At 33.6% G+C, this 27,380-nt stretch overlaps 1 protein-coding gene across 4 annotated transcripts; it reads left to right on the forward strand.

Annotated features, from left to right (window-relative positions):
* Positions 1 to 1,220: 1,220 nt before the first annotated feature.
* Positions 1,221 to 27,380, forward strand: LOC134283467 (cell death abnormality protein 1-like). 4 transcript variants are annotated; one of them, XM_062765921.1, is made up of 9 exons: positions 1,221 to 1,375; positions 6,753 to 6,791; positions 7,049 to 7,108; positions 19,717 to 19,920; positions 20,616 to 20,876; positions 21,173 to 21,460; positions 24,558 to 24,695; positions 26,376 to 26,481; positions 26,621 to 27,380. In XM_062765921.1, the coding sequence occupies exons 3-9, from the start codon at positions 7,051 to 7,053 to the stop codon at positions 26,742 to 26,744; spliced, it is 1,179 nt and encodes a 392-aa protein (XP_062621905.1). In that variant the 5' UTR covers positions 1,221 to 1,375; positions 6,753 to 6,791; positions 7,049 to 7,050; the 3' UTR covers positions 26,745 to 27,380. The 4 variants fall into 4 exon arrangements, with proteins under 4 accessions (XP_062621905.1, XP_062621904.1, XP_062621906.1 ...); XM_062765920.1 differs by lacking the exon at positions 1,221 to 1,375 and having other exon boundaries at positions 6,500 to 6,791; XM_062765922.1 differs by lacking the exon at positions 1,221 to 1,375 and having other exon boundaries at positions 6,500 to 6,791; positions 19,717 to 19,797.

Raw genomic sequence — 27,380 nt, forward strand, 5'->3', positions numbered from 1 at the left:
GGGGTTTTTCATACTAATTGTTAGTCCATTATTTAAACACTGAGTTGACGACGGATTTTTACGCTTCCCAATCAAGACAAGGAACAACGTCGAGTGTTACCGGTCGGTTGGAGATAGTCACTCCTCCATGGCACCTTATCCCATTCTCATTTGTTTTGGAGGTCCGTGTTTGATCTGCTCCTATTTTGTATAGTTAAATGGACATATTAACTATTCGTTTTCTGCATATACTGTAGAAGTACTTTTTTCCGCGTGGTATTAATTTGCGATATGTACGCGCTCACAATATTTCCGCGGAAATTTGTCCAAGCGTACTTAATGTGAATGTAAGGCATATATAGTGACAATCTAGAAAATCCGCGTAATTTTGTACCCGCGGATTAAACAGAAATTGAGATTCCGCGGAACTATGACCCCGTGGAAAAAAGTACGTCTACAGTATTTCATAAGTAATGATTATATACAACAAAAATCATAGCTCTTGCTAATGAATACCAGATAGCTACTAGTCTCTCCCGGGAATTGAGGTGTTGGGAAAAATATTGATCTAAAGAACCTATTTATTTGTATAAAGAAACGTCAAAGTTTGACAAATTAATGGGATTTGACGGTTCATTGTACTATACAAACACGCATCTTGTAGGTATGGCTTCTGCATTGCTTACCACTCTAGACCCTATATATGGCTTGTACACTTCATTTTTTCCTGTGATTATTTACTTCTTCTCGTCAGGCACATTTCTATAGGTAAGGCATGGATGTCTGACAGAGAATAATAGGTCTACAATAAATTCTGTGAAATTTTCATGTTTAGGGGAAATTGTTCATTTCTTTTTCAATTATTTAGTTTCAGTTTTGGAAAATATAAAACTTCTTTACATTGTCTAGATAAGTAAGTTTCATTGCATGAGTTTTTATTTTTCGTTCAAAGATTCACAAACATTGGATTTGTACTGTCCAAATATTGTGACGATTATTAAGCAAGGTTGCAGAAAGAGAGAATATTGAACATCATATACAGTTTACAATATCATGATTTTTGGGAATTTTTTATTTGCATCATTAATATCCATCATTATGTCCATTAATTTGTTTAATATTTTCTTTACAAGTCCATTGGAATATTTATAATCTAGTTTTTGTTTTTCTAAATAGCAATACTTTACTCATACTTTAATGTTTAATGTTTATTAATTCTTCCAGGTTGTGTAAGTGTTTTGTAGGCATAATTTTATATGAGTTTACTTATATTTCGTCAGCTGCAATTCGAGAAATGCTTGAAAAGACGGGTTTCTTTAGTTGCTTAGACCGACACAACTTGTTTGTAACGGTACATGATGCTGTTCTACACGCCCTACACCAGAAAGCTAATGGAGTAAGTTATAAATAGATTAACTTGATTTTTTTAATATAAGATTGCCAATTTGATACCGTAGTTAAAAATTAAAAGGTTATCATGATATGTTGATGGGCAAGGACAATAGTTTGAACCTTTTCTGATTTTTATGTATGTAGGATTAAATATCCCAGTATTTAACAGAGCTAAATAAGTACACCTCTGCAGTAACTTTTAAATTGTTATAAAATAATTTATCAGGATGTTGACTATGACACACCAGCAGCGCTCCAGACTCCGCAGCTGTAGTTGTGCAGTCTGCTGGCAGTGGGACTTAGACAGATGATAAATCGTGAGGTTTACAATGTTTCTATGTATCTGACACAAACTCTTGTCAAGAGTTCAACCCGGTCCAATCTCAAGCATTATAACAAACTAACAGTATTCCAGCCTTTGTGTGTATATCACATGCACATACTGAATTATCTGGTCTAGGATGATAAAATGAGTATTTCAAACAATTCATAAGAAGCTGGGATCTCATTTTATATTCAACATGTTTAATGTATGCTATTCTGATATTCAGCTGTGTGTAAAATTGTTTTTTCGTTAGTGATTTGATGTTGGGTTTTAGAAATGGTTTCATTTTTTTAAAATCCAATTCCTTTTACAATATTTCATTTCCATTTGTAAAGAGACTATGGACTGTGAACTGGAAATTAAATCATTTCAGATTTGTGCCTGAAACTTTTCATTAGTACATCACAGTTTATAAATATATATTATATTTGAATCTTGTTGTCATAATTTAAATACTTTTCATGTTCGGGTGGGACATACGAAGAAAGGTTTACTTGCTAATGCTAGTGATGTGTTTAATGAACATGTTTCTGGTCTTCTGTTTTGTTAGTATTTGTAGAAATTTCTTGTGTACAATGATGTTGCTGTTAAATTTTGTCAGTTGATGATTATTTTACTGAAAATCCGTGTTCTATTAAATAGATTTTTCCCTCTACGTATGCAATATTATTTACAGTTTGATGTTTGAAATATGCATGTTTCTGTGATTATTTGAAGTTTGATGAGTTCCTGAATGTACAAACTAGATGTGCTCAAATGTATTGTCCTTCATGAAGTACGTAGCACTACATGCAAATACTGTATACTACATATCCATTAGTCAGTGTTATGAAATATTGATCATCACTTATGCATTTTACCATCTATACTTTCAATTTATTGAAAATTAATGTTTATCTTTTTAAATTAAACAGTTAATATCCCTTTGATCTTGAATGCAAAGGAAATTCCCATAAAATGTCATTACCTTTATAAACTGTAATCCAGCATTTGAAAAAAAAAATCAGGGCTCTAATACTTTAAGAATATATTCTCTCATTAATCAATGTTTCTTCCCAAATATATTTTTCCATTTTGTGTTTTAAGAGTTAAATATTTTTATTAGAGAGTGTTTGACTGGGAGCAGTGACATCATAAAAATTATCACTCATTTTCCAGCTTTAACATCACACAGTACTATACAATTTCAAGGATATGTTGGAGAGAAAGCATGAATATAGCAAGTGTGGTCATTAGGAAAGTAAGTTTTCCACAGCTCTTGCTTTTAGTTTCTTAAGTTAGAGCAAGGGAAAAAATAACTCCAATATAACTTGCAAGGGTTTTGGAGCCTTAATTTTTTTTTCTTCCATATTTTGTGTATTATTTGTAGTCTTAGTGATATTTGTACCAAATTTTTGGAAAATTTTATTCATTTAAGCAATAGAAACGTTTTTCTTTCTTGTGTATATATATGGATTAAATTGCGCTCTATGAATTTGTGATTTTTATGACACAAATGTAGAGGATGTTGACAACATAAAAACTGATGTGTGGAGGATATGGAGATAACGAACAGTATTCAAGATCAAAATCCATAAAACAATACAAAATAGGAGCAGAGCAAACACAGACCTCAGAGGTGGGATCAGGTGCCATGGAGGAGTTAGCCTCCCCTGCCGACCGGTCACACCCGCTGTTTGCTCCTAGTCGTGATTGGGAAATAATGGAAAAATCCGTCGTCAATTCAGTGCATAAATAATGGACTAACAATTAGTACGAAAAAAGCGTCAGTCAGCATTTGACTCAATAATAAATAGTATTTGCTGACAAGGTCATTGTATCGACCAAAGAACTTACGAAATGATGACTTTAAATGAGACTGTTGATATTCTTGTTTTGATCTACTTGTTTGTCAATAATTTACCCCGTTTTAGAAATTGTTCATACGTAGAGCATGCTCATGCGTTTCGAATCAACAGAGATATATAAACGCCGTATGAAGATGACCAGTCGGAAGGGGATGCTCATTCCTCCATGGCTCCATGGAGGTCTGTGTTTGCTCTGTTTCTATTTGTATTGTTTAATGATTTTTTTGGGCTTGAATATTGTTCCTTATCTTCATCTAATGACTACAGTTACTCCCATTCATATGTCGACACAATATATCCCGGTAAGCTTGAAATAAAAGATTGAAAAGAGTCGGACAGGTCTGTTTCATATATGGATATTTTAAAAGATATGATAAACGTCATGATTTTATCATAACAAAAGTTACACTAAAATAAGATTGTAACACATATTTGTATATTTGTGAAGAGAGATAACAGATGCCAGCTCTGAAGATAAAAATAATTAAAGATGCTGACCACTAGGAGTTGAACTTTTACCCTGGACGGTTCCAAGAAATGATTCACTGGAATGTATTTGTTTACTTGTTTATCAAAAGATGTATTTGGTTATATCATAACTAGTAATGTTTAGTATAATGTGTAGTACATTGTAAGAAATTATTTATTGTAATCATAACGATTACAAATAGATTGTTTAATTTAATAAAGAGTGGAAAGCTGAATCTTGACTGTCTTGGTTGCATTTCATACAGGTTGGGTAAGATCGCTATTCCCCAACACCTGATGGCCGCTCAGGTCCGCAAATTTAGAAGGAATTATATGATAAAAGAAATAGCGGAATTGAGTCATCCCGGTACCTCCACGAATTCCAGAGAATGAGATATATTTGGTTATAAAAAAGCAACTTAATCTTTTAAATTTTTATGAAAATTTCATCGGTTCAATCGTCAACTTCCTCTTTTTTTTATATCAATATACCCTTATCACCATATGGGGTTCACATCTCTTAGTGGATTCGATATGCAAACGGATGCTCTAGATGTACGTTTAAACAAAATCTAAAATGAGGCAATTAATTATAACATGAATATTAAGAGTCTCGTTTGAAAATATAATGTTGCAAGTTTTATGGTCGGTACAATGGCTGTTAGCAAATACAAGTCGACTGGATTATTTTAAAGGACTTTAAGGCTTTATTACTATTCGTTATTTTTATGTTTCATTTATAATTGCGTTGCTTTTCATAAAATTACTATTTATGAAGGATGTTATAATGGTAAATGTAAATAATTTATGAGAGAAATAGTAATTGATAGATTTTTTTTAATACTTAATCGAACAGGAAGCAAAAACGTATACGCTTGTTACTCATTGGGTATATGTTTTTCTCTCTTACTTCCCTATTTTTTGACATTAACGTGATTTAACCAGGGAAAAAAGGAAAAAGCAAATTATAGAGGACTGCCAGTAAAAAAGTGCTATTTGAAATTTGATATTCCTTTTGATGTTAATTCATTTGAATGTCTTGGTAACAAATTAAAGATTGGATAAGTTTCTTATAATGAATATAAATGGGCGTTTGTGTTTGTCAGAAAAAAATATGTGAGAGAAAGTCAATTGCGTGCCTGAGTATACTTTAAGAACTCCAAATACATGTATCAAAGAAATAAAAACAAGGTTACAGTTAAATTTGATGGGTCATGTTAGGTCTAAATAACATTCAAATATAAATGAATATTCGGCGTAATTCCAAGTCATCCACGAAAGCTGGATGCGTCGACTTTATTTTGATATAATTTTGACGAAAGATTTTTTTCTTGAAAGTGTTATAATATTAGTAAATGTGTTTCGATAAGTTGGTTATTTTCTCCTTAAAACGGGTAAGTACACATGTATCTTGTCAAAAGGAGACAATTAACTCATCATTAGGATTTACATGTAGTTATCTCGTTTTGCCAAGAGATTTCTCTGCAAATGCAATAGCCATCTATATAGGTGTAAAATTTGCAGTACATGTACTTCTAATTGATTGATTTGGACTTAGGAAAGGTCCATTCTTTTGCGGATCCGGTTTTAATTTTATATATTAATTATGAAATTCTACCATACGTATCAAAATGATAACTTTAAATAATGGTCAATACTACAGCAACCATGTAATTGTAGTGTCATTGTGCAAACAAGCCATTTAAATACGTTTCATTAATATTATTTTCTGGACTTTGTATTTCACCTATTTCATTTAAATGTCTTTTTTTTATATATACAAACTTAAGAAACACATATTATTCTAAATTGTGGGTATGGTCCAAAATATTTAGTATTTTAAATCAAAAATATACTTGAGATCTATTCGGTTTTTTTTTTAAATTTTAAGACTGTATAGTCTTTTTATACTTTACATTTTTCCCAGAGTTTGAAAAGAATGCTTCTGAAAGCGAGATTCCAAACATCGGGTTGTACATGTGCAAAAGACTGCTTTATTAAAATTATGTGGTCAATCATGGTGATATATGACTTTGTGTTTTTATTAACCTCAGATATAATTCTTAATAATTTTTAATATAAAATGGCACATTATCAGTTTAGATTTTAGAATTATTCTCGTTTTAATTCATCATTTCGTAAGTTGTGTAGTCGATAATGACCTTGTCAGCAAATACAATTTATCATTGAGGCAAATGGTGACTGACGTTTTTTTATACTAATTCTTGGGCCATCATTTACACATTGAATTGACGACGGATTTTTCCGTTATTTCCCGATCATGACAAGTAGCACACGGCGGGTGTGACCGGTCGGCAGGGAATGCTCACTCCTCCATTGCACCCGACCCCACAATTAATGTTTTTAAGGTCCGTGTTTGCTCTGCTCCTATTTTGTATTGTTTAGGGACCTTTAGCCTGAATACTGCTCGTTATCCCCATAATTTATCAAAATTAAGGTACATGTATGTGTTTTTTTCTCTGAAGAACGTTTGAAGATCAAACATCAGAAATCTTCAAAACCTACTAGCAAATGAAAATTTTCATTTTTTAAAAGTTTTAATCTAATTCTGTTCAGTTTTAGTTAAAATATCATACTTTTCTTTGGCTGTTGAATTTTCAGAGGTATGTACTCTGAGACAGTTTGTATGAAAATAAGCATGCAAACGTTGTTTTGTAGGCTTTTTAGTTAGCTCATGCGTTGTTTAAGGTATTAAAATAAAAAGAATATCACTTTGACAGAAAAGTTTGAAAGACCGGGCATACCTTGATAATTATTGAGTAAGTTTAACTTGAACAATTAAAAATAAATCTTTCCAAAACCTCAAATGATCGAGTATTGTTTTAACGGAGAAAATTCCTTGTTTTCATTTTAAAGAGATTTTATTTAATTTTTTTAATTTACAACAAATATTCAATGATTTAATATTTATACTTTTGTTTGAGCCCACATACGTTTGAATTGTAATAATCATAAAATATTCAATATAGGACCTATATAAAATGCATAAACAGTTATATTTCTACTTCCTCTACAGTAATGGCTACCAAGTATTTGGCATGCTTTTTGCTGCTATTTGAAAGAAGTGTCTGTTATGGTATGTATATTTATTATTATTTATCATATTATAATTGATTTTGTTTGAATTGCATGCCTATTATTAAAATAAACTACAATTTCTTTCTCTCTCTCTCTCTCTCTCTCTGTGTGTGTGTGTGTGTCTACATGTACACTGTATTCAGGAAGACAGTTCGACGGGATGACAGGTCGAAAAATTGCTTGCTTGACTGGTCTACATGTATTCAGGAAGACAGATCGACAGGTCGACAGTTTGAAAGATTGTTTGCTTCCTTGTCTACATGTATTCAAGAAGACAGGTCGACGGGTTGACAGTTCGACAGTTTGACAGATTGTTTGCTTCCGGGTCTACATGTATTCAGGAAGACAGACTGACTAATTGGCAGGTCGACGGGTTGACAGGTCGACAGGTGAATAAGTCGACGGGTTGACAAGTCGATGGATTATTATCTACAGTGGGTTTCTGCACTAACCCTTAGCTCTCAGGTGGGTTTGAAGAATAACAATAACATTGTGATGACAATACAGGTTGAGGGTCAAATAAAGAAACAAACCCTTCTTGTGGACTATTTTTAAACGCATTTATTTGACGTACTAAGGCAAAGCACTCACTTTTTGTATTAGGTCACCTGAGTAAACTCAGGTGACCAATTGTTATCTGTTTTCGTTCGTCGTCGTGCGGTGTGCGTCGTGCGTCGTGTGTTTACATTTGAACATTTTTAGCTTCTTCTCTGCAACCACTCAACCAATTTCCACCAAATTTTGCATAAAGCATCTATGGGTAAAGGCGAAAAAATTCTGATTTTCATGGTCCATGCCCCCCTGGGGCCTGAGGGGTGGGGCCAAAACCAATAAAATTAATGCAATCTTTAAAAATCTTCTTTACTCCTGGACATCAAGCAGTCACACTGTTAGCATGAATGTAATGACCCATGAGTCCTCTACCAAAATTTTGCAATTCATGGCCCCAGGGTCAGGGGTTCTAGTGCTAGGGTGGGGCTCTATGGAACATATAGTAGAAATGCATTATTTCTTTTAAAACCTTCTTCTATGCTGCTGGGTATTATATAAACTAACTAAGAACATACTTATTATGTGCAAGAATGCCTCTTACAAAATTGTGAATTTTATGGCCCCAGGGTCAGGGGTTCTGGTGTTAGGGCGGGGCTCTATTGATTACATAGTGAAGATGCATTATTTCTTTAAAAATCTTCTTCTCTGCTCATGGGTATTAAACAAACTAATTAAGTATATAGTTATGATGAGCAAGAATGCCTCTTATAAAATTGTGAATTTAATGGCCCCAGGGGTCAGCGATTCTGGTTTTAGGGCGGGGCTCTCTTGATCGTTTAGTAAAAAAACATTAATTCTTTGAAAATCATCTTCTCTGCTCCTGGGTATCAAACAAACTAAGTAAGTTCAAAGTTATGGTAAGCAAGAATCCCTCTTCCAAAATTGAGAATTCTATGGACCCAGGGTCAGGGGTGCTGGTGTTAGAGTGGGGCTCTATTGATTATATAGTGAAAATACATTAATTCTTTGAAATTTTTCTTCTCCGCTCCTGGGTATTAAGCGATGAACTATCTATATTGCTATGATGAGCAAGGGCCATTTTTTTCTAGTGATTTTCAAGGCCTCTGGTTCAGGGGTACCAAGGAAGGGGGGGGGGGTCGGGGGAGGTCGTGGTGGTGGTGTCTCTACTTACTTAAAACGAATTAATTTAAGGTATGTCACTCGTGAAATTTGTTAAATCAAGGATTTATTGAGAAGTATATTTTGGATAAGTACTCATATAGTGTGACTCGAAATCGCAGAGAAAACAGGGGGTCAGTGTTCATCTTACTGATCTACGGTACAATGAAGTTGACCTTTTTGCACTTATATTTTAACTCTTTCGTTAATTACTTAAACCTTTATTATATTTTATCAGATGTAACCATGGCAAAAAATATTATCTTATTTTACGTAAAATATTTTGAATAATATTTCTCATTGAAAAAATCTTGCAAATTAATACGCGTAAATGATTGTGTGACCTTTTTGCACTAAAAAGTAACATATTTTTGGGTATTAAAAACTAAATAGGCAATAATTTTTTTTTCTTAAATCTAGCTTTTTACGACTTTAGTGCTGATCAGTCACAAGTATAGAGTACTTTAAAATAATGAAAGAGAAAATTGGGGTCAGTTATGTTAATTTTGAAATATTGGTCAAAATATATGTGATCTTCAGGCAAAAAATGGTGTTAATTTTATATTGACTTATTTGACATTATTGCGTTTGCTGAATTTGTTATGTGTATTTAAATTCAAAAACGTTAGAAAAGACACAAATATTATATCAATTAATATGAACTATTTATTTAGAACATAAAATATGAAATATAATATTTTCAGGTTTAAATTTAGATATTTTCCTTTAAAAAATATTGAACAATGTAATACAAATCCCTATTCACTATAACATTCGTTAAAAATCCTTTCTATAATATTACAATATCATTTAAGTACTTAAAAACTAATAAAAAATACCTTTCAACAATAATAGATTGTCACCCTTAACGGCTGCCGTACCTCTATATAGCACAAGAACCCGTATGTTATACAAACGTATCTAGGTAACTAGGTCATAGCAATATCTACATATTTACAATACACAACTTGTATCATTAAAACGGTAATAAAAATACGATAATATTTATTTTAATTACATAATATTACTACAAGAAAACAGTACTCGAGTCAAAGTACAGAATAAATACGAAATTCTTTATACAAATCATGTTCGATCGGGATCGGGATTGCAGTATGAAAACATGTGATTTCCCGGTAAAGTCAAAACATCTTTCTTCACAGTTTTGGATACAAGTTGTAGTTTTCCACAATAATAGACGTAATCATATGAATAGAGGTAATTAAGTATGTAAAAATGAATATGATTAACATCGAAATTAATAAATATAATATGCATTTATACAGTAATCATGCATCAATACCAGTTCGAATTTCCTCGACATGTCACAACAAAGTATGAGACAAGAAATATCGCACATTGTAAACATGACAACGCAATTAACATTTCACATTTATCACACTTTCCCCCACTTGGACTACATTTCGTCCTCGAAATGTGAACAAAAACATATATAAAAAATCTATCTCATGTTATGTGACAGCTAGACTCTAGCTCATTGTAGGATAGAAAAGTATTTTTTTTTTTTTTTTTAAATCTACATTCGTAGTGTACAAACATCATAAACTACAATATAAAAAAAAATCCTCACACATAGTCATAGTGGATATGTAGCTTATTTACTTCATTTCATCTTTTACCTTTTCAACCCAGCTGGGTGTTTCAGCGCACACAAACGGCTTAAGTCTGTCATGATGTATGACCTCTGTTTTATGTTTATTTCTTATTTTGTAGACCACTGGACCAAATTTTTCCGTTATCAGATAGGGGCCGGCCCATGGGGATTCAAATTTCTTGTGATTTGGTTTCAATTTATACACAAGGCTTCCAACGGGCATGGTATTCTCACTGATGCGAGTGTCATAGTCTCTCTTTTGCCTCTCTGCTTGACTTTGTAAATTTTTCCGGGCTACATGATAAAGTTGCTCCATCTTCTCTCTCAGGTTTTCAGCATACTGGTCGGCGGTGTTTTTGTCATGGTCATTAGGCAAGGGATATAGGATACTGATCGGAGTATTGACCTCCCTACCAAACATTAGCATGTTTGGGGAATATCCAGTACTTGGATGAGGTGTGCTTCTGTATGCTGCCATCAGAATGCTGAGATATTTATCCCATTCATGAATGTTAGTTTCGATAAAGCTTTTTATCATCTTCCCTAAAGTTTGATTGAACCTTTCAATCAGGCCATTAGAACTGGGTCTGTATGGGGTTGATCTAGTCTTTTTGATTTGGAGAAGGGAACAGACTTCTTTAAACAGATCACTCTCAAAATTACATCCTTGATCCGTATGGATTTCCAATGGAGTTCCATAGCGTACAATAAATTCATGTACTAATTTTGAGGCAACAGTTTCTGCATTTTGGTTTGGAATAGGGTAAGCTTCCATCCATCTTGTGAAGTGGTCTCCTATAACGAGTATGAATTTGTTCTGTTTTTTCGATCTGGGTAAAGGTCCTATCACATCTATGCCTATCCTATCGAAGGGATAGCCAACGCGATAATCGCATAATTTTGCCCTTGGGGTCTTGTTGAGTTTCTTCCATCTACTGCAAGCTGGACATTGTCTGACATGGCTTTTTATGTCCTCTCCCATCCTGTACCAGTAGAAATAGTTCTGTACTTTCTGAATTGTTTTATTTACACCTTGGTGGGCGGAGAATAGGTCATCATGGCACATTTGAAGGATACTTTGCCTTAGCACTCTTGGAACTAAGAGTTGTTGAACCTCTCTTTGATCTGTAACAACTAATTTTCTGTAAAGAATTCCTTCCTGCGCAGTAATAGATCTCCAGTTCAGCCAAAAGTTCCGAACAGCTGGGCTAAATTGAGATACTTCATCCCGAGATGGTAGTTTCTTTTGTTCTAACCACTGATGAAGAATCTTTAGATCTGAATCTTGTTTCTGAAAGTCTATCATTTCTGTTGGTGTAAACTGCTGCATCCAGTTACACGTTTGGTTCAGATTGATAACTCTTGTACTGAGAGAATTTCCATTTTTGCTGAGGTCAGTCACATTATCAATGTTTTCCTTGAAGTCCTGCCATTGTTCATTCGAGTTTTCACATTCCATACACTGTGGTTCTGTGTCATCATGAGAGCATTTTTCTGGAAGTCGAGACAACGAATCTGCATTCAGGTGTTTCTTGCCTTCTCGATGTTCTATTTTAAAGTGATACTGTGATAAAACCTCCAACCAGCGAGCTAATTGTCCTTGGGGGTCCTTAAAGTTGAAAATCCATCTCAAAGAACTATGGTCAGTTCTCAGGAGAAACTTCCTTCCAAGTAAATAATGTCGAAACTGGTTGATGAAGGTAACCACTGCTAGTAACTCTCGTCGTGTTACATTATAGCGTTTTTGATGTTTATCGAGTTTCTTTGAGGCATAAGCTATAACTTTTTCTTTGCCTTCTTTCATTTGCGACAGTACTGCTCCAATCCCATTATCCGAAGCATCTGTGTCTAATACAAAAGTTTCCGTAGAAGATGGGTATGATAATACTGGAGCATCACATAATGCTGCTTTCAGAGTATGGAAGGCTTCTTCACATTCTGGCGACCAAATGAATTTCTTGTCCTTCTGTGTCAAGCTGCTGAGTGGTGCTGCTATATCACTGAATTTGTATATGAACTGTCGGTAATAATTGCAGAGTCCAAGAAACTGTTGTATTTGTTTCACATTTTGTGGAATCTTCCAATTTTTAATGGATTCCGTAATCTTGGGGTTTGGTTTAATGCCCTCTTTCCCGACAATATGTCCTAGGTATAGTACTTCTGACTGGAAAAGTTCGCACTTCGAAGGTTTTAGTTTAAGACCTGCAGCTTGGAGTCTTTGAAGAACCTCATTCAACTGTTTAAAATGATCTTCTATATTCTGGCTAAAGATAATGATGTCATCAAGATATATCAATAGGTGTTTCCACTGCATTCCTCTGAAGATTAATTCCATGCATCTTTGGAAAGTACTTGGTGCTGAACATAGACCAAAAGGCATCTTTGTATATTCAAAGAGTCCGTATTTCGTGATAAAAGCTGATTTTTCTCTGTCTTTTTCCTCCAGGACAATCTGCCAATATCCACTTTGTAGGTCCATTGTAGAAAAGATTGAGGCACCTGCTAGACAATCTAGACACATGTCAATACGTGGTAGAGGATAGGCATCTTTACGGGTGCAGTCATTGAGTTTTCTGTAGTCAATGCACCAGCGGACTGTTCCATCTTTTTTGCGAACTAATACCACTGGTGAGGCCCAAGCAGATTTGGAAGGTTTAATAATTCCATTACGTAGCTGTTCTTTTAAATAGGTTTCTTCCTCTGCCTCAAATCCTTGAGGAGTCCTTCTAAGTGGTTGTCTGATGGGAGCTGATCCTGTCGTATCTATCTTATGAGTAATGACAGAACAGGTACCAACATCTGTTTTGTTTTGAGCGAAAGCATCCTTGTTAGTTAACAGTATCTGTGCCAGTTTGATCTTGTCTTCACGGCAATGAATTTTCCCACAACTTTTTTCATACGTCTTTCAAATACTCGGGCAGCTGAGGAACATCGGCCTTGCTCCGCAGCAACCGTAGCACTGTATTTCCCGTATCATTCCAGTCAGTTGGAATTCTTGGGTGTTCACTATTGCCATCCACTGTCAGCTCATGCAATTTATTGCACTTATGCTTCACCATATCAGGCGTTAAGGGGTATCCACAAGAATCTAGGATCTCGGTACATTCTTGAACTGGATGTAATTCTCCTAAAAGTTGGTTTTTCTTCAGTTTTATAGGAAATTTGGAGGTGTTAACAACTCTCACTGGAATCTTTGACCTGAAAGGGTTGACTAGACAGCGGGCCACAATTACCTCTTGTGAATCTTCAAACACTGGTTCTATTGCAGAAAAACAGGTGTCAATCAACTCAGGATTTTCACTTTTTCCAATTACCAATGCCTCAGAAGAAGGGGGTATGGTGATGGTCTCATCAACATGTAACCTTGAAACTTGATCCTGTTTGCGATCCACGTAACATTCCACCCACTTGCCTTCAATTTCCAAACCACGTCGCGTATTAATGGTTACATCATGTTGATCTAGGAAGTCGCAACCAAGTAAAAGGTCATCTGCTATTGGAGCCACATACATTTCCCATGCATAGTTTTCCTCTCCTATTTCCATTTTGACTTCCGTTATTCCACTTGTCCTCATTTTCCTACCCGCCTCTGCTACCACTAAGCTTCTTGGAGCTTGTCGCAACTGCGGACGTTTCTCAACAGGAATTTCCTGAAACCTTCTCTCACTAATCACTGTCACCTCTGCTCCAGTGTCTACCACAGCATTCATCCTAAAGCCCTCAATGGTAACGGGAGCTCGGATAGTTACAGCATGTACCCTATCAATGACAACCTCACTTTCCTCTGGTGCAGTATTAAGTATACAAGGTTCCTTCACCTGTTCAAAACTTCCTTCCTTCGTGGTTTGTGGATTTGCTTTGATCACCGTGGATTCCTTCTCCTTTTGATTGATAATGGGATTTTTCTGCATTTTACTCATTTCCACTTTTCCTAGTAGGGCTGATGTTTGGCCGACAACCTCAGCCCCTTCTAGTTTAAAGATTTTTTATTTTCTTCTGTACATGTAGGGTGAGGAAATGACCTCGCTTGGTTAGATCCACCCTTCGTCTGTGTCTGATAATTGTTCACCTTCTTCGTGGTTGACTTGAATTCTTTTTTATCCTTTGTCAAGGGACATGTTTTCCTGGTGTGCCCTTCCTCACCACAGCCATAACATACAAAGGGTTGTTTGGATAAACTGTTTGTTGTTTTTTGGTCAACATAGTTCTTCATGTCTTTTTGTATATCACGCATGGTGCTGGTGATGGATTCTGTTAATTCCCGTCCAAATTGGCACAGCCTGTCCTCTGTGATGAACGGTTTATTGCCAACTCTTTTGACTTCTGGAGTATTATATTCTTCCTCCACAGCTATTTGTCTGAGATGTTGTTTAGCTCTAATACCATTTTTGCATGAGAAATGCCAAGAGAGCAGATTTACAGCCTCCTGTAAGGTTTGTGGACGTTTAGTTAAGACATCATATGCAATAGATTGATCGTTGATTCCATTTAGCATGTGCTCGATGCTTAAACTTTTATAAATTTCAGTATTTTGCATTCCAGGGTATGCTTTGCTCATCTTAGCTTCAATCCGAGTAGAGTACTCTTGGAAGGATTCACCAGCCGTCTTCCTGATTTGCTGAAGTTCTCTTCTATGCGTTTCCGGTAGTGTATGGTCACCAAATCTCCTGTTCATCGATTCTATTAGATACAACCATTCTGATCGGACTTCATGAGAAAGTTGTGTTACGAAGGTTAGAGCTTCGTCCTTTAAGCAGAAGATGATTTCTTCCCTCCTCCTCTCAATTGTCCATTTATATCTGTCTGCCAGCATCTCAAACTGAAGCAGGAAAGACTTCCAGTCTCCCTTCCCATTAAATATTGGGAGTCTTGGTTTTGGTTCCTCGCATCCACTCATGTTGGAGTTTGTACTTCCACTTTCATTGGGAATAGGCCAGCTAGGCTGAGGATAAGTACTCCAACCTGGACGATTATTTGTGGTTTGAGGGGTCCATCGCATTTGATAATTTCCCTGGTTTGGCTGGATTACACTTGATGGATATGTAGCATTTTGGGCATAACCACTGTGTCCTTGAGAATATCCACTATAGCCTGGAGGATGAGTGTAACGACCTAGATTGGGATACAAACCATTCTGACTTGACTGTTTACTGCTGGCTATCTTCAATGCTTCCTCCAATTCTCCTACTTTGCGTCTCAGACTCTCTACCTCACCTTGATTTTCATTCCTGCATTCTTCATTGTCAATGCCCATCATGCTTGGAATCCTCCTTGGGCTGTGCACTGGGGAACACACATTTTCCACCACAGAAGATGATTGAACACCTTGATTCACAAACTCTACATCCCTATTTTCCCCCACTTTAAAACTAGGAGAACCTAATTTTCTATTTCTTAACATCATTTTCCTAAGTGAATTTTTTCAAACAATACTTTTTTTTTCAAAAACAATAAAATAAATACAAAAAATTATTTAAATTTTCAATTTTTAACCGCTGCCACCAATTATTGCGTTTGCTGAATTTGTTATGTGTATTTAAATTCAAAAACGTTAGAAAAGACACAAATATTATATCAATTAATATGAACTATTTATTTAGAACATAAAATATGAAATATAATATTTTCAGGTTTAAATTTAGATATTTTCCTTTAAAAAATATTGAACAATGTAATACAAATCCCTATTCACTATAACATTCGTTAAAAATCCTTTCTATAATATTACAATATCATTTAAGTACTTAAAAACTACCTTTCAACAATAATAGATTGTCACCCTTAACGGCTGCCGTACCTCTATATAGCACAAGAACCCGTATGTTATACAAACGTATCTAGGTAACTAGGTCATAGCAATATCTACATATTTACAATACACAACTTGTATCATTAAAACGGTAATAAAAATACGATAATATTTATTTTAATTACATAATATTACTACAAGAAAACAGTACTCGAGTCAAAGTACAGAATAAATACGAAATTCTTTATACAAATCATGTTCGATCGGGATCGGGATTGCAGTATGAAAACATGTGATTTCCCGGTAAAGTCAAAACATCTTTCTTCACAGTTTTGGATACAAGTTGTAGTTTTCCACAATAATAGACGTAATCATATGAATAGAGGTAATTAAGTATGTAAAAATGAATATGATTAACATCGAAATAAATAAATATAATATGCATTTATACAGTAATCATGCATCAATACCAGTTCGAATTTCCTCGACATGTCACAACAAAGTGTGAGACAAGAAATATCGCACATTGTAAACATGACAACGCAATTAACATTTCACATTTATCACATGACATATCTTCATTTTTTGGCAAAGTTTGTTGAAGGCTGGTGTAAAACTTGTTCTAAAAATATAAATTAAGACATATATTAAATATTCCTAGCAATATCATAATGGAAAATAACCTCCCAGTAAAAGTATGTGAGGCTAAAAGTCCAATAAATTAAATTTAATAAATGTGCAGATTTGCAGAATTATCTGCTAAATATCCTTCCACCATAAAAAAGAGTCCCTCACAAATCTTGCTTCTTTGTAGCTTTTTGGACAGTTTTTTTGTTGAATGTTAAAATATTAACATTGTTGAAATTAAATATGTTATAAAAATTGAATTTTGATAAATAGTTTTGAAGTAAGAGGTTCTGCGTGAACTTTTACAAAAAGCTGACGAGTGACCTACCTTAAATGTGCTCCTTGGTATTAATAAAAAAAATTTGATATAAAGCAAGGGTGCCTATTACAATTAAAATTGTGAAATGTGTGGACCAAGGGTCAGGGGTTATTTGTGTGGTAGTGGCATTACTGATTATTGCTAAATATTACTGATTAGTCAAAATGCATTTTTTTGCTTCCCTTCTCTGTCTATGGGTATTAAGTAACCAAAGTAAGCATGCTAGGTGTATAGTTATGATAAGAAATGGTGCCTCGTTCAAAATTGTGAATGCCATGACATCTAGTTTAGTTTAAAATATATTTTATTCAATAAGAAATGGATTGAACAGCAGGCATAAATGATCGTTCTCTCCATGACATCTAGTTTAAAACATGAACCAAATTCAATCGTTGGAAAAGTGTTGCATGATGCTCAGGTGACCTGTAAGGCCCATGGGCCTCTTGTCTATAGAGGGAACTATTTCTTGAATTATTTTAAATATGAAAGATGTTAATCGGTTTTACTGATTTACTTTTCCGTAGATAGATAGAGAGAGAGAGAGAGAGAGAGAGAGAGAGAGAGAGAGAGAGAGAGAGAGAGAGAGAGAGAGAGAGAGAGAGAGAGAGAGAGAGAGAGAGAGAGAGAGAGAGAGAGAGAGAGAGAGAGAGAGAGAGAGAGAGAGAGAGAGAGAGAGAGAGAGAGAGAGAGTAAACCAGAAAGTTCCTGATCAGCTCTTATCGATATATCTATTAATTAAATTTCCTGTTAACCAGGAGAGTTAGATTCGAATTAAACGAAAGTAAATAAAAAGAACCGCATTCACAGGTAAAATTTAATACAAATTGATCAAATGTGAACTGAGTAACTGCGCATCAAACAAGGATTATTTCGCATTAACTCCTTGTGAAACGCCAAGTGAGGCTTATTCGAAAATTCTTACGCATACGTCACAGCAAATTTATGTCACATGCTACATGTCGGTTGTCAATCATCATTCTATTTTTGGGTGAAAGAAAAAAACAGAAAAAATATTTTAAGTCTATCACCAATCATCTGTACAGACACTGCGATATTCAAATATTCTTCGTTTAAATAGTACTAGTTTGTAAATAACGTCATAATATTAGTACATAGCATTGCTATAATTGTAGAAATATAATGTTTATTTCCAATAGAATACTTAAGAAATAAACAAAAAAAATTTAGAAAGATCAGTTCAAAATGAACTTAGATGTCACGTTATCGAATCCCATGAAGCCAAAAGGGCTTTTAAGTAGTTCTAATGACGTAGTAATCAAGTTCCATTCATTCAAGTTCATTTTCCAATGAACTTTTAAAATTGTTTTTTATGACTTAAATTTACTTTTGACACATGATACGAATAATCCGAACAGAACTGAATGTATGATTACACAAACGCTCTGCAGTATTGTTATGCTGCGCAGCGAAGTGACCCAGAAGTTGTTTGGTCTTGAAAGTTCGCCTCGCTCATATACCGTATAAGTAGAATTTTTAGCGAGGATTTAATTTTGGCATTATTAGCGAGGGTGCTGACATCGCTAAAATTGAATATCGCTAAAAATTAATTGCGTATTATTTGTAATAGCTTCTTTAGTCAGCATTTTAAAATTGCTAAAATTACTTCTCGCTAAAAATAAAATACCAGATTTTAGGAAGAAATCGCTAAATTTGCGTCTCGCTAAAATTTCCACTTATACGGTATTTGAATTTCTACATTTATGTTCTGCATTCCTCTTCAGAAAATCTCTGTTTATTATTAAAGAACAAAGATCACTCAGACTAAGAATAATCTTTCTATATTTGAGTTCTTTACATGTGTGAAATAAAAAGTGGTGGTGTCATCTGTTTCAGTTTACATACCTTCAAAAAAATTTCGAATTAAAATGGCAAGCACGATTTTGGCTTAATTTTGCTGTTACGCATGGGTAAGATTTTAATTCGAATTAGCTTCGCTTAGAGTTAAAACGAAGCTAATGCGGAGTTATTTAATACACTATACAATCATTGCTGCTTCTTTTTTTTTTTAGGTCAGTACGATGATTTAGACACCTGAGGAATACAATATTCACTGAGCCCGACGGGAAAGTGAATAGTGTACTTTGAAGTTGGCTAAACCATCGTATTGACTGCAAAAAACAGCAATAATCGTTTTAATATATCATGGTCAAATGATAACAAACTCCTACAAGACTGTTTTCTTGTATTTTTTTCGTTGAATAATGCAGGATTATTCAACGTTTTATATCTGTATTTCATATTTTATTTTTGTATAGGAATATGTTATGGTACAATAATTTTAAATTTACAATACCTTGAAAAAATAATCAGTAGGTAAGGTACGTTGCGTATGTCCTTAAACTGATTTGCATTAAATTATGTTCCCTTTGAACAAAGTGTAAATTTAATTCGAAATAATAAATGATTTTGAATAAAACTCTTCGTTTGAACAGAGCATTCATAACTTTCATTTCAATCGAATTAAACTCTCCGTGTGAACAGGGCATAATATGTCTTATTTCGAAAATTGTAAGCAGTTTGATGTTTTAAAAAATAGACTTTGTCATTAAATATTGACAAACTTTAATAATTCAGAAATTTTCCAAACTTAAGAAATATTTTTAGAGAACTTATGCAGAAAACCAGGTATAATTGCAACCCAAAGCTCAGACAGAGAAGGTTTACCTGCGACAAAAGCTATTGACGGTAATTACAGTCTGCTTTATCAAGCGTGTGCTCACACAGCGCCTGGCAAGAGAGAAGCTTGGATTCAAGTGGATTTAATAACAACCTACAGGCTTAACTCCGTAAAAATATTTTACAGAAATGGTATGCACATGATAGAACGCCAAATATACGTATTTACTCCGAAAAATAAATATATTTTGCAGTAGAACTGTCATTTAAACACAATTTTTTACATCAAAATCACTGTTCTTATGGATAAAAGTCCCTCAGAGAGAACGAATTCGTTCTTCTTGTTAAGAGTTTCCATTTTAAAGAAATAAGCAAGTAGTTTTCAGGTTAATAAAATAAATATTTACATAATTATATACTGTGAACAAAGAGATGACTGGATCAGTTTGATAAACTTAAGGAATAACTTACAATTTATGCTTAATATTTGAATATAAAATTTGTTCTTTGGTACCATAAAAAGGGAATTGTATGTAAAGAAAAAAATATATTCAAAGTACTGTGAAATCACTAATTTTCATGGGGGTTAATTTTCGTTGTTTTCGAGGTATGGAAAGACCCAAGAATTTATTACCACCACGAAATGTAAAATTGGATGTGCAGTACTACTACAAATTTTTCCAATCACAAAATATTATCCCTACAAACCAATTTTTTCCCCTCAAACCTCGAAAATTTGACATCTCGAAAATATGTGATTTTACAGTATTGGAACATGTACACTGTGACAATATCCGTTGAAATTTTTGATCGCATACTAAGCGTAATTTAAAAAAAAAGAAGAAGTACATGAATAGTAATCGACTTTCCTCTTATCTTTAACTCAGGCATTGACTGGAGACCTTACCGGTTCCGTCAGTTCTATTTGGATGTATCAAACACATCAGCAGCTGTCTCCACCACATCAACACCACAGAGGGTTCGCTGCTACAAAGATAACACTACATACCCAGCCACGCCCCCTGCTGTGTTTGACATTCCTTGTAAACAGACAGCACGATACGTCATCATAGAAACCACTTATAATGCACCTGAGAATGGTGCAGAGACTGGACCTATGCTAGAAATTTGCGAAATGGAAATTTATGGTATATGCAGTTTTACAGGATGACAGTGTCCTTCCTGTAGCAAAAATTGAAAATAAAAATAAAGAAATGATATATTAAAGATCGGTCACAGACCAAAGAGAATTTATAGAAGTATTTCGTATTTAATCTATTTTTCTGTGGATTTCATGGTTATATAATAAATTGTTTAACACATTTTTAAACCTCTGCATCCGTTTCCTATCAAACGCCAAGTCTTAATTTCATTTTCACGTTTTATGTAAGGGCTATACGTACTGTTCTTAATATATGTATTACATACTTTATATGTCTTTTAGGATGCCGCTCTGAATGTTTCGGGGATACCTGCTACTCAAATGGTGAATGTGACACGTGTGGCGGAGGTCACTGGGGATATACATGTCAAAGTCATTGCTCTTCTAATTGCTACGTTGGATCTTGTGACAAATATAGCGGATCTTGTAATCGAGGGTGTCAAAATGGATTCTGGGGAAATGACTGCAATACAAAGTGTAGTGCGCATTGTTTGAATGATATTTGTGATTTTGAAGATGGAACCTGTGTTAGGGGATGCAAGTCTAACTTTATTGGAGCTAAGTGTCAAAGTGAGTATCATAAAGATAAAAAGTAACGATCGCATACCTATACAGCATACGCTCGTATTTAACTAAAATAGGGACGTACAATGTAATTTGGGCTACAGTATTATTTCCTTCCAGTATAGCTTTTAAGGACATTGGCAACGTTTCTGGCTTTCGTGTAGAATTTTTCAAGATTTTTTGAACAGGTTTAATGGTACCAAACATGTTCAATTCAGGTCCTTTTTACCCATCAAGCCAGCCTTCCTTTAAAGATTTTGTCAAATCAATGTTTTTACAATTTTCAATGCATTTCCTATGTAAAATGTTGATAAAATTGGCCTATATTATTTTTAACCATACGTTTTCTCTAAAACCCATTTATTTCATAAGGTTTATACATAAAACACATTGTTGAAACCTTATTTCCGATGACATGCATATAATTTGGCTGAAAATGCGAATATTGAAACAAAACACAGAAATACCAGCACTGTTCTTTAATTTTGAGTTACTTCCCTTTACTGTAATAACATCTAATCAATATTCATTATGATCAAGAGAGTGGTTGTTTGTTTCTATTCTATAATTTACTTAATTGGAAACGAACTGTCAAAAAACATTTTTGCAAGGATTTATAGTAATTTTTTAATGGTGCATCATTCACATAACCTATGGAATCGTTCTCATTCGGTCCACCTAGCTATCAACACTTATTATTTCACATAATTATTTCATACCTTTGCACTTCCCAGCAATCATTTACCTATTCTAAATGACGACCTGTAAATTGACTGCCCCCTCAACACAATGTAAACAAACCCATTGCTGCTTTTCTTTTATTACTGTAGAGTTGAATATATCCGATAAAAAAACACACGTGCTTTTGTTTACCTCTCAGTCTGTTACATACGCTTTCTTTGTTTTCAGCGCCTAGAGAATTCCATACGGGAGATCACTCTCAATGACTTTTTTTCATAAGTAAAAAAACCTGGGTATAAACCTTTTTTCTCCGGAAACCCTTCGTTGTCAATGACCTTAAGGGAGCTTGGGGGTTTATTGTGTAAAAACTGATAGAGAAACTCTAAATTTTTATACCATTTGTAACGTAAATTAACTTCAGTGTACATGCAGAATCTGGGGAAATCTACATTCCATGCAGGTAATTTTAAGGGATCGTCTCAAAATACAGGTACATTTACTATAGGATTATATTGAAAGTGCCATTTTTTGCACTTTAAAGCAAATTATACTCATACAAAAATAGAATTTTTTATCAAACTATAAAATATAATGAGTAATACTATATTGTAATTATATTTAAGAAACAAAAAATTCTACCGTCTTGTTTTCAGAGGGGACATCTGAAAATGTCAAATATTGATGAATTTTCATGTTTTGATTGAGTACTACAAAATATGACGGATACAAAGGAATTAAGCAAAAATAAAAAAATGATAATAATAATAATAAAAATAAATGGGAGATTATAAATTCTTACGTTTCATATTGCATGAGTATTATATTTTTTACTTTTTCTTTTATAACATTTTTAGTACACTTTTCTTTAAGATTAATTGATTGTATATTGTTTAACGTCCCTTTCGAGAATTTTTTACTGATATGGAGACGCCACCACTTGCCGGTGGAGAGCTGTAAATTTTGTCCTTTACTCGGCACATATGGCCATTGAGCAGGGAGGGATCTTTTTCGTGCCAGCGCCTACTAAGACATTGGACCTCGGTTTAAATACGGTTTCATCCGAAGGACCAGTCTTCACGTCCCACATTGGGATTCGAACCAACGACGTAAGGATTCCTTAATCAGGAACTATATTTTGTGATGGAAGGCTTTTTTTGTTAGAAGAAAATGATTATTTTTTCCTTCTTGAAATATATACAGTACTGTGAAGTTTAGATTCCCATTTTTCCATGCTTTTTTCCCAGTGAAATGTGGTGTGCCGTTCTGAAATACATGTATCTATTAAATTATTCGTTATGAATTCTTTCATTCCCGAAGATATTTTAAAGTCCAGGCTTTCTGATATCATTGACAGCTGCTTTTTCAATAAAAATAGAACTCGAAAATTTACACACCTTGTCATTGGTCATTTGCAAAATTATTTTGTTAAAAAGAATTCTGATTGTACACACAAGAATTCTGAAGTTGAAATCAAAAAGATCCTTGAGTTTCTGATTGACAATATCTATGTTGATTTTGGAGACCAGGTCCAACAATCTATTGAAATTCCCATGGGTACCAATTGCGCCCCGTTATTATTCTAGAACCTATTTTTGTATTCATATGAAGCAGAATTTGCACAAAATCGTATGCATGAAAAGAAGAAAACACCTTCTGAAGCCTTCATATCGACATTTCGATATATCGACGATGCATTGTCAATTAACAATGCTTTTCCATTCTTATGTCGATGCGATGTATCCTGGTGAGCTTGAGATAAATGATACCACAGAGTCTGACACATCTGTTTCTTATTTGGATATTTTACTTGAAAAAGACGTTAATGGTAATCTAGCAACCAAGCTATATGATAAAAGTGATGATTTCAACTTTTCTATTTTCAACTTCCCTTACTTATGCAGCAATATAACTTCATCACCTGCATACGAAGTTTATATATTTCAGTTGATTCGATACGCGAGAGCATGCTCTACATATAAACAATTTCTAAAACGAGGTAAATTATTTAAAAACAAGTTGATGAAACAAATACTTCAACAGTCTCGTTTAAAGCCATGATTTCGTTAAGTTCTATGGTCGATACAATGACTTTGTCACCAAATATATACAATTTATCATAAAGTCAAATGTAAATTGGCGTTTTTCATATTGATTGTTAGGCCATTATTTACACAATGAATTATTGTTGGATTTTCCCGTTATTTCTCAATCATGTCTAGAAGTACAAGGCGGATGTGACCGGTCGGCAGAAGATGCCCAGTTTTCCATGGCACCTAATCTCACCTTTGAATTTTATTTTAGGTCCGTTTATTTGCTCTACTCCTTTTTTTGTATTGTTTAATGGACTTTTTAGCTTAAATACTGTTCGTTATCTTCATATATATTTTAATTGAAAAGATTTCATTTATTTATCAATATGTAGAGTGCAGCAAAAATCATTATGGACCACGATGTGATCTACACTGTAGTCCAAGCTGTTTAAATGGAAGCTGTTTTACAAGTAACGGGACGTGTAAATATGGTGTCAATAGCACCTTCAATGATGGCAAAAATAGTTCAGGTAATGAAGCAGCAAAATGTAATAAAAAGATTAGAATATATAAAGATTGATTTAAATTTAAAAAATTGATAAGAGTTCTTTTTAAAGCACATATTACTTATGATTAAACATTCTTAGAGTACCTTCTTTTAAACTAAAAAGAACAACAAAGATATTAAGGTCGAAAAAAGCAGCAACCAATTAATACATTTCAATATTCACATCAATTATTTAGTATTTAATGGCAAAAAAAAAAACCAAAATATGCGTATTCAGCTCCTATGGCACGACTCTCAGATACATGTATAACGCCTAAATAATATAATTTAACGGACAAATTCCTACATAATTATTTTCTTTTATTTTCTTCATATTTCAAGAAATTGTGATGACAAACGGTTACCGATTTCATAAAAACTTTTCTAATACATATATTTCAATTAGAATTAGTTTATTCATTGTTAAATTGTATGAATTGAAAAGTCGCGTAAGCAAGCAAGTAAAGTTAAACACGTTAAACGGGCTCTTATTCTCTACCTTTATAGGCTGACTTTTTTTAATTCCATGCAAAGCAGAATTCATACAAAGCCTTTTACATACCCAAAAATAAAAATCTGCTTAAACCTTCTAACTCGAAAGAAATACGCACGCTAACGCTCGATTCCCGCCTACATTTTGGAACCATTTAATTCAAAATGAATAGAAATTTGGCCGTAAAATCTTTGTTTAATACAAAGAAATTTTCAATGGTAATTGATGAATTTCTTAATACTAGCGCTAAACAGTAAATTATCCATAATTCCAGCTCTTGAAAAAAGGGGGGAAGACGATATTTTCCATTGAAATCGGAGTTTCAGGCATCACCATATTTTGAAATAGTCTTGGATATGATTAAATGTTCCTTATATCTTTTCTTTTGTCGTAGGCAAATAAATAAAGCATGAATATATCAATAAAATATAATGTTTCAGTTGTAAATCGCTTTGAATTTGGTGGAAAATAAACATTTTTATCGTTTTTTGTTAATAAACATATTATTAACCCCTCTCCGTGTCACATAAAAAGCTTTGGTATGAATTTGTGAAAAAACATTCCATATTACCTGTAAAAAGGAATTTTTGTGAGACGGGGAGGGATGTTTAAAAATATTTTTCGTTTTCCGTTTATTTCTATAGAGAAAAACAAAAGTTTTACCAAAATGTTAGAGTTATCCTTCTTTGTTTTTCCCAAATAAGTAATGTTTTATGAAAATCCATATAATTATCTATAATTTTTTTTAAAAATTCATCAAGTATGTTAACTTTTGAAAATTGACTTGGAGGTAGGCGGAAGAACAATACTATCGTTCGCAGTTCTTCAAAAGTATTGACTTTTTCAATAAGCAAAAAGTTTTTCCCCATTGCTAAATTGACTCAGTATTTCTAAATAATTAAAATAATAGACGAAATAGAGTTAACTTCAAACAAAATTAATCAGAGTAGATTCAAGATAAATACATAATAAAACTGTTCAGTATTATATTGATGTTTTTGCTTTTTTCCTATGATAATATTGGGTAAGCGATGCGGCCCTTTCCGAAATTCAGATGAAGAATTGGATGATGTAATTGATCGGATAAATAGTTAGAATCGTTTCCAATATATAGAAGTAGTATAAATCGTTTGTTGTTTGTTGTTAATATGTAACATCTCTTTTTTTAAGCAAACGACCAGGCATCAAAGAGAAGTAAAAATATTAATTCGATTCTGTACGGTGTGGTTACAATTCTTTTCATAAGTATTTTCCTCAACATATTTTTCGTTGTACGGTGAGTTATTTCTAATAATATTCTTAATATCATTTTATATTTAACATTGATGCAAAAACAATATTTTCATCAAAATGTTTAAAGGTTTATTGATTTTATATATTTCGGTCGAGTATAACTATATATTATAACGTTACAGAAATTTAAGACAAACATTCAAAAAAGACAAAACTCAACAAGGTTCAAAGGAAGACACGAACCAACCAAAATATGAGGAAGAGGATGATAACACAGGCTACCAAGAACTTAAATATTTAGGTTAACCCTCTGATTTTGATGATTTCAAATGAATGCAGGTCAAAGATTGTAGTATAAGGACATTAGCAAACAAGCTTAATCTGGAATAATTGTTCAATGTTGAAAAGTCAAACGTTTTATGCTATTGAAATTTGCTAAGATTTTTTTTAAAAAGAATTATTTTTAATACCTTGTATCCAAATATAAGGGATCCGCATATGATTAATACCATGTCTCAATATTCATTGCTGTAATCATTTTCTAGAGGAGTAAAGAAAACAGCTTTGTAGAACATCGAATATAACCCTCTACATATATGCATCGATCCTTGCAATGGTTTTAATTAACTTAAATTAGTTAATTAATTAAGGAATATAGTATAGATATGGGGATTGGAGTACAATTTATATCTATAATTTTGGACAGAGCAAATATTTTTTTTCAAACTGCCACACTTCATAGAAGAAAGTACAGTTCATAGAACTTGCTTGTTCCTTTAAAATCCACTTCACTTGCCAGCAAAGGAATTAACACAGTGAAATGCTGTGTTTTTTTTAAGATTACAAAGTTAAGATTTTGTTGTGTCTGATTGATAATGTTTTATAATTGTTTTTTTTTTGGAGATCACGTCTTCCAACAATCTTTCAGGATTCCTATGGGTA

This window comes from Saccostrea cucullata, unplaced genomic scaffold, assembly GCF_032062105.1.
Source record: "Saccostrea cucullata isolate Sc308-1 unplaced genomic scaffold, CSIRO_AGI_Scuc_v1 ctg5140, whole genome shotgun sequence".
Taxonomy (NCBI): Eukaryota; Metazoa; Mollusca; class Bivalvia; order Ostreida; family Ostreidae; genus Saccostrea; species Saccostrea cuccullata.

What these genes read in the sequence shown, in the direction of transcription:
- LOC134283467 (XM_062765921.1), top strand. Translation starts at nt 7,051, where the DNA reads ATGGCTACCAAGTATTTGGCATGCTTTTTGCTGCTATTTGAAAGAAGT. An exon ending in AAAAATATTTTACAGAAATG is followed by an intron (nt 19,921 to 20,615) that starts GTATGCACATGA and finishes TCTTTAACTCAG; the next exon opens with GCATTGACTGGAGACCTTAC. An exon ending in AACATATTTTTCGTTGTACG is followed by an intron (nt 26,482 to 26,620) that starts GTGAGTTATTTC and finishes ATAACGTTACAG; the next exon opens with AAATTTAAGACAAACATTCA.